The following is an 8,364-nucleotide window of genomic DNA, read 5'->3' as shown; positions in this document are numbered from 1 at the left end:
AACCTCCTGACTTGTATGGTGGGCACAATGTTGTCGATACAGGTACTAATGTATCCGGTCACATACTCAGCATAATCCTGTACGCTGACAGAAAAGTCTTCTGAGGTGGCTGCAGCTTTAAACACATCCCAGTCTGTCTGGGCGAAACAGTCCTGCAGGATGCCTTCAGTCTCTGGGGTCCAGAGTTTAATTTATTTGGTGACAGGATTTATAGTATATTACTGATCCATTAACATCTAATACCGTAGTTAAACGTAACTACCTTGTATGCTTTGGGGCAGTTTAATCGATTGTTAAGCATCGTTTGTCATAATTCAATTAAATTTTCATTCAGCGGTTTGACTCCGCTTAGCACAATGCTTTGGGATTTATTACCAGCTTAAAGCTACTGACTTATCCCTGCAGCTTGTCCTCCACAGTGGGCCGGCCACCGCTCACAATGCTCCATCTGACTCACTGGTAAATCTTTATTTAAACAGCCATCATAGATAAACTGCCAATACACCTTTGTGAACTCGTTTCAATGTGTCACATCCAGGTTTCCTGTGGATGACAAGACACTTATCTGCTGACTGCTCCAAGTGTTCGAACAGAGGTGGGAAAGAAAGCCTCTTCTTTTTCTGCCCTGAACACATGGAGCACTTTGTAAAGCAATTTTAAGTTAATGGAACTGGAATCATTGGCAAAATTTAAGATGATGGCAGACACATTAGTAAATGATTCTATTTATTTTTCCTTCTTGTTTTTAGCTAAATATTCTATTGACTGTCATGTTTTTCTTTTAATTTCATTCCTCTTATTACAGTTTTTAGTTTAATATCTGAATTGTTGTATTCTGTTAGTAAATAGAATTATATTTTATTCTTATGGAGAGTTTTTTTTGTCAGCAGTGTGCACTTTGTAATTGGTTTGTATGCTGTTGGTTTTTAATGCTGCTGTCATTCCAGGGCAAGAGGTCACTGACCTGAAGGGAATTTCCCTTTGTAAGCAAAGGTTAAATAATACAAATAAAGAAAGTAAATAAAAAGAAAGTTTGGAAGTAAAACGTTAAAGTAACAACTACAGGGGTTGGATAAATGCAGAGGAGTAAAAAGTACAATATTTTAAATTGTTAAAAATGGAGGTGATCAAACCAGCAGATATGCTTCACCAGGTTAACTGAAGAATGGCTTTCCCAAGGACTAGAGATAAGTCAGACCTGATTTTGTATACCTCGTTATCACGACCACTCTGACTGCGGTGGTAAAGCTACCAATTACTTCACACTGGGAGTAGCTGAACTACAGCAAAGATCCAGAGAAATCTAGTTTGGTTAACTAAAGCTACTTAGAAAAAATAGTAAAAAACTACTTTGAAAACTAGAATTACTGCTTAGTGGTTGTATACCTCCGCCAACCAGTCCCAGTCACAGGAATGGAACAGACATGAGGTCACTGACCATGACCTTTAGCCTTGAACTTTGCCTACCATCATCCTTGAGTCCACGTGGACACCTCTGCCGATTTTGAAGAAATTCCCTCAAGGTGTTCCTGATATATCGCTTTCACAAGAACGGGCCAGTCTGACAACCAAAAAACATTAAACATATTGTCGGCATAGAGGCATAAAAATGGTCAAGTTGACAAAGATACAAAATTCTAACAAAATATGTTACACAAAAGTCACATGCCAGCAAAAAAGGCCACTCAGCTGGCTGAGAACTAAACCTGTTCTGAATATTGAAAAAAAAAAAAACAATCACATCTAGACTTTTCACAAGGACACGACTGCAGGGAATGTTATATTATAAATCTTATAATACAAATTGTTTGTATTTTCTGACTACAACTGAAACAGTAAAGAAAAAATCTTTAATCTGTGGTCTCCACCTGATTTTGTCCTCCTTCTTCTTCTTCAGGAGGCCGTGGAGTTCTGTGATGACCCATCTGTGAAGAAGGCTGTCAGGAGTGCTGTTCACAAGTTCAATGAAAACTTGACCACTGGAAACAAGCTGGCCCTCTTTCAGATCCTAACAGCCAGCAAGGTACAGCAACCAACTCGCTGCAATTTAGCCTCACCTGCTTTTTCTCTGTATCCTGATTCCAGTCATCAAGGCTCCTTACAGGATCCCACAGTACCGCATCCTGATGTTCCTGTAACATATCAAAACCCAGAAATGGCAGGAATGTTTCTAGCGCTACTGCAGTTGTACAGGTGCTTGGTTGCTTTTACAGTGTAAAAGTAGGTTATTCCACTCACCTGTTGTAGCTTGACAATCCCTTCATAGCATAAACTGTAGAAATTTAGAAATATACTGTACAGTAACAGTACACACAAACAAGCTTTTATTTACAATACGCTACTTGATTAAGTTAATTAGTGTAATGAGACTATTCAGTGACTACAAATCATTTATCACTGTACAGCTTTAAAAACATTCTTTACTGCATATTAAATTAACCCTTTATCCTAATTCAATTTTAATTACATCAGTGCATAAGTTTTAAGAGCCTGTATTATGGGTAACACTTTATTTTACAGGTTGGCTTTTTCCTAATAGTTCATAATTACTATTTATTTATTTAAAATGTAGCTCTTCTATGCTGAACTATGTTGTCTGTAGACAGATTTTACACTTTGTATGTGTAGCTCAACTTTTATCCTCTAAATAAAAGCCTCGCGTTTGTGCTAGCTTTGCCCTTAGAAATAACTAAAGTGTACCAACGGATCCCTCTCTAATTTTAGCTATAATTTGTGTCAAATTATATGGTTCTTTGCAGAAAACCTCTTTTTTCTATTATTTGGAAATAAACTGGGATTTATAGAGCCATATATTATATTAGTTGCTTCTTGTCAGATAAATATAATGTAGAAATGCAGTGCTTAAAAAGTAAATTAACTTTCTATTTGAAAAGTATTAAGTACAGTACAATGTTGCACTAAATGTACGTGGTGTGCTAATACTTCAGAATTATACTTATAGAAGTAAATTAACCGTTTAATTCAGTTTTGTGTTAAAGATTCAAACGTGGATGAATTGAGTTGTTACTTGCTTTAAAATCCATACAGCCCATTTCAGTGCTGACACTGGAAGGGGAGGAAACAAGAGGAGTTAAATCTGTGGGGGGATTACCAAGAAATTTGGGGAAAACATGTTTAGATACTTTGACCTCTGATACCAAGTGTTTGTGTCTGCAGTCGGAGAACAGCACACACTCAGTGTATTCACTGCAGTTCACCACCAGGAGGAGTGACTGTCCAGCTGGGGACAGCAAACCCTGGACAGACTGTGACTATCTGGCTACTGGACACAGGGTAAAAATGATGGGATGACACACAACTAGTACACAAGTTGATAATTGTTCTCCATTTATTTCTTTGGAGAAGATAAACTCTACTGTAAATATAACCAAAGCTGTAGATTGTTGTATTTTTGGAGCAAATTCTTTCTTAAAAGCAGCAGTCATTTTGCTATTTTTAACAGTAATCATAACATCAAGTGTCCTGTTATTCCCACAGAGCCCAATTTCATGCAACGCCACAGTCTACATGACAAAGACAGAAACTGACACCAAACAGGTGTATTGCTTTCTTGGTGAGTGAGTGAATGAACAGGTTTATCTCAGTTATAACACAAACAGCAGTTTTAGTGCAGGCACACTAAAATGTTTTTACTTAAAGAAAAAGAGATTTTACTTTGCCAGGAAATGCTCTCAGTAAGCAAGATTCTTAAACCTGGGGACCTCATTTAAGCATTTAACTGTGAAACCAGTGGATCATTAGTACTTCTCTTGTCAGTTGATGTCTCCACTGGGGAAACTGACCCATTTTCATCCCATATAATGAGCAAAACTGTGTGGACAGTCTTCTTCCTGCAGGACTCTGTGGTGCATTGGTATCATCCACTGTGGATCAGTTTGAAGGGAACATACTTCTCATTAAGAAAACAGTGAGGAAAATGTACACTGGTGGACACAGGGATACACGGCAGGGCTGATTGTGTAATATATCAACACTATCACTATTGGAGAAAGCACAGTATTAACTTATCCCACCATAAAAGGCAACAGCATAGTCTAGACTTTAATCTGTTTGTCTAACCAGCCTACTGTTGACCTACAGTAAACAGAGCCTAGTTTCTTCATCTTGCTTCAGAAATGTTGTGCAAGCTCAGCTTGGAAAATTCCTTTCTATAATAAAGTAATATTTACTTGCTTCAGTGGCTCTGGCCATATAAAGAAATAAGCAAAGAAATAAATACAAACAAATGCGATGTGAAACTTGTGAGATTACAGTTGGTTAAGTACACAGGCTGGATGCAGCATCTGCACATACTTACTGTAAATGAACTGAACTTGGTCAGATACTCAGAACTACTAAAATGTGGATGGAGATACATTACTTTCAATAAAGAGGCCACATAAGTCAGTGCACAGCAGCTGATTTCTGATAAAGGGGTATGTCGGCCCCTAAAAGACTTCCACAAAAGATTGTCTTGCTCATGGCTCCTCCAGGCAGCTTCCTGGCTCCTCATAGCAAGAGTGAGAGTTTTGGGACGTCCTTTAAGATGGTGGACCACAACTATTTCTGGGTCAAGATAAGGAATGATCAAGTAAGGGAATTGGGATTTACTCATATTCTCCCATGAACCAGTCAATATGGCTGCCAAACTCAGCACTGAAGTAATAAGTCATTAGAGATCACTGAAGCAAATCAAAAACCACACAGGCAGCTTTACTAAAATTTCCATCAACACTCAAAATACTTATCGTGTTTTCAGTTTTAGCATTCTGGATTATTTTAAGACACTCTTTGCAAGTCTGTCCCCCAAAAATCAGTAAGCTTCAGTTTATTCAAAATCTGACTACACTGTATTAGGCCTATTTAAGCTTAGCTGCAACTGCTTTCCATGACGTTTATTGAAAACATAGTGTTTTGTTTTCAGTAAACTTAGTGCAAGCAGGGTGCAGTATTTCAACAAGTTCTTTTGCCTGATTTCTTGCACACAAAAAGCCCTTCAATGAATTTTGGGCCACTTGACTGTGTATTGCAGAACTTAAACAATGTTAGGTTACCTTGTCCCATTAGGAATCACTTCCCCCACCTTGAGGGAAGTTAACCATATAATATTCTTTAACTAATTTACTTTTATACTAGAAAAGCAAACCAGTTGCCACCTCCTCACTTTTACTTCTGCTTCATTCTTTCTTTCCCATGTGTTCACGATTTGTCTCCTCTTCAGACGATCACGCCTTTCCAGAGAAAGCTCACTGTTTGGGCTGCCCTGAGGACATCAATGAGAACTCCGAGGACCTTAAAGTTCCTCTCTCTGTCTCTGTTTCCAAGTATAACTCCATTTCTGACTCCACTCACCTGTTTAACCTGCACTTTGTCGGCCACGCCACCAGACAGGTACTTACTGAGGGATACAAAGGGAGAGGAAGTAGGAAAACTTCTGTTTTCTTTCTGCCTACTGCATGTTTGCGTCCCTGCAGGTGGTAGCAGGTTTCAGGTTCAAAGTGAGTTTTGACATGCGGAAGACAACCTGCGCCAAGACCGAACATAAGGAACTCAATGAACTGTGTCTCCCTGATGATGAGAATGTGGTAAACACAAACGTAAATTATTTACCGCCCCTGACATAATGTGATCTTTCTGGGTCTTATTTATCCTTCTGTGTATTTACAGGTGTTTGCTCACTGTAACTCTACAGTGGATGTAGCGCCGTGGAGACATGAGCTTCCAGTGGCCAATATAAAGTGTGAACCAGGGGCACTGCCTCAGTTGGTGAGACCAACTTTTAACAAAATAGTTAATCAGGCAGCATTTTGCCATTTTTTAAGAAATCCAATGGAGAGTAGGACAGCCACCATTCTTAATTATAAGATTATATTAACAGTTAAATTATGTGCAAAAAGAGAGTTATCAAAAATAGATAATAGATCTGAGTTTTGGAATTTGAAATTATATATAGATGTCTGCATAATGTTGACTGAGAGCTTATGTACAGTATAAGATAGTAAGAGTGACAACAGCTTAAAGTTGACCCTTGCACAATGTAAAATATCATGTGAGCACAATAATTTTATCCATACTACTGCCAATCCTAAATGACACAATGCTTCACCTTCACCCTAAAAACTGTAATTTGGTGCCAGTGCAGAAGACAGCAGCATCATTTATCAGTTCATCCACTTATCACATACCATATTCTCCAGAATACCAGGCGTCGTCCTCCTGGCTGGTCTCCACTCAGGAACTTTATCAGACCTACACCCTTACCATCACAACCCTCTGCCGTGGATCCAACCAAAAAAGAATCATCTGAGGAGGACGAAACAGGGACCAAATCGCCTCCTGGTGTGGCCTCGGTTGCCGGCGCTGCAGATGCTGCAATAGACAGTCCCTTCCACTGCCCGTCCAAGCCTTGGAAACCTTTCCACCCAGTCCTTTCAGCTCTGCCTGTAGCTCCTGTGAATGCTACTGTCAAGGTGGCTTCTCCACCGCCATCAGGAGATGGGGCCTTCAGTGATATAGACCTGGTGGGATAAAATATTCCACAAATAGTCGTCTCACTTATCAGACGTTCCTGACAGATACTTTTGTTTGTTTTGTAGAATCAGTCTTCCAATATACTGGCTTGCATTGCAGGGATTTTTGAGAAGGAACATCTTCAGATTTAAAACAATATAGCAGAAAGGTTTCATAAAAAATATTACCCATTTTCAAAGGGGGAAAAGGGGAAAGCAACCCATTTTAGGGCCTGCAACTCTTCAGAAAGGACTGAACATAAGGACTGAAATGATGACAGAGATCGTATTAATTGCCAGAATGAGCAGAGTCAAGTGGTATCAGTTTGGTATCACAATGCTTTAAGTAAATCAGAGTCATTAAATGCACTCAGTGACAGTTCATTAGAAAAATGTTCCACTGGAAATCTGTCAAAATCTGCAAGAAAATAAAGCCAAACTTTGTTCTGTGTTGGTTTTATGTGTGAATAAGAATGCAGCTTACCAATACTGCCCTCAGCAGCTTTTTGCTGTGTATTTCCTGTAATGAAATTCCCTTTTCAGGCATCCACAATTTTTAAGGAACCTTAAAAATAAAATCAAGAACTGAGTCATTTAGGTTGAACATAGACATTTACTGTCAATTACACATATTATTCAATAAAGAAAAAGGCCCGCTTTACAGTCGAGGGACAGTGCAAGAGCAAACACAGCTGGGTGAATGTTTAACAAATTTATTTCTACATCTTCACAGAACACTCAGATGACCAGTCAGGGTACAAACCTCTCTTACTCTGTGACCAAGGAGCGAAAATGAAACAACATACATTTATAAATAAAAACATAGGTTATTATGAGTATGAAAATGTCCTAGGAACTGTTCCTACAATGGAGCAAACTTAAGGCATTAATATATAAACATCTGTATGGCTGCCTGGCAGACTAAATAAAAAACACAAGGTAGCAAAAAGAATATTCATCTTTACCCAGTCTCATGCAGGTAGATGGTGGAAAGGAATAAACTGGCCCAGTAGTACATTCATTCATAGTACACAGCATGGTATGATATGGAAGTATAATAGTGACACTGCGATGTAGTTTAGAAAAGAACATGAAAACACAATCCATTTAGTCAGTATTTTGAGAATTCTAGAAGCTTAAAATGATCATAAATAATCAATAATCTCAGTGATTTGTCATATTTCCCCTGTGATGTTCGTTCTGTTTAAAGCCCATTGTAAAAACACAACTTGTGTTAAAACAAGGGATCTCTACAACTGTGGGTTGCTTCACTGAAACAAACATGAAGATCTGCGGTTGTATTCTCTAAATATCAAAGCTCGTATTCATAGAGGCAGTGGACACAATAACGTGAACACCAGTTCATCGGATTAACAAACAGGAACAGTAACAGAAGCTCTTCAGAATAGAAACTGACAACCAATAACAATATACCTAGCTTCACAACAGTAGCACTTACTCCATGGATATTGCATTGAATTTCATTACATGCTCTGGATGTTCATGCTTTTATGTCCACTGTTGCTCCTGGAATCACAGGTGAGCCAATGTACTGGTATTGGCAGGGGCACACAGGAGAGAGGAAACATTCCTCTCTCTGTTACTTCACAGAAACTAGGTATTTCTCAGCGCTGGTAAAACAGCAGCCATGACGTTTACGTATCAGTATTTGATTGTGTTGTTCAAAGCATGGGAAAAGAATCTCTGCACCCATTCAGCACTAAAGGCGGAGGCCAGGAGAACTGTCAAACAAACATGCGCTGAGAAGATGCGGTGCAACATACACACATACACACACACACACACACACACACACACACACACACACACACACACACACACACACACACTACAA

At 38.9% G+C, this 8,364-nt stretch overlaps 2 protein-coding genes across 2 annotated transcripts in view; one reads left to right on the top strand and one right to left on the bottom strand.

Annotated features, from left to right (window-relative positions):
* Positions 1 to 2,141, bottom strand: part of lamp3 (lysosomal associated membrane protein 3) — an 8,448-nt gene extending 6,307 nt beyond the window's left edge. Inside the window, exons 1-2 of the mRNA XM_020617042.1 lie at positions 2,058 to 2,141; positions 1,468 to 1,540 (exon numbers count right to left, since the gene is read on the bottom strand). Of these exons, the coding sequence (XP_020472698.1) occupies positions 1,468 to 1,540; positions 2,058 to 2,141 (157 nt within the window). The remainder of the gene's footprint in view (positions 1 to 1,467; positions 1,541 to 2,057) is intronic.
* A 3,036-nt stretch (positions 2,142 to 5,177) lies between these two features.
* On the top strand, positions 5,178 to 6,530 carry kng1 (kininogen 1). Its single transcript, XM_020617041.1, has 4 exons — positions 5,178 to 5,391; positions 5,475 to 5,585; positions 5,668 to 5,766; positions 6,198 to 6,530. Exons 1-4 carry the CDS (start codon positions 5,194 to 5,196, stop codon positions 6,528 to 6,530), a joined length of 741 nt encoding a protein of 246 aa, XP_020472697.1. The 5' UTR covers positions 5,178 to 5,193.
* The last annotated feature ends 1,834 nt before the right edge of the window (positions 6,531 to 8,364 follow it).

The sequence above is a fragment of the Monopterus albus genome, unplaced genomic scaffold, assembly GCF_001952655.1.
Source record: "Monopterus albus unplaced genomic scaffold, M_albus_1.0 scaffold184.1, whole genome shotgun sequence".
NCBI lineage: Eukaryota > Metazoa > Chordata > Actinopteri > Synbranchiformes > Synbranchidae > Monopterus > Monopterus albus.
The sequence above is the reverse complement of the archived record's forward strand: the minus strand, read 5'-3'. Positions and strand labels throughout refer to the sequence as shown.

Coding starts and splice junctions, on each gene's coding strand:
- kng1 (XM_020617041.1), top strand. CDS start 5,194: ATGTGTTCACGATTTGTCTCCTCTTCAGACGATCACGCCTTTCCAGAG. Junction 5,392..5,474: donor TCGGCCACGCCACCAGACAG/GTACTTACTGAG, acceptor GCGTCCCTGCAG/GTGGTAGCAGGTTTCAGGTT. Junction 5,586..5,667: donor TCCCTGATGATGAGAATGTG/GTAAACACAAAC, acceptor GTGTATTTACAG/GTGTTTGCTCACTGTAACTC.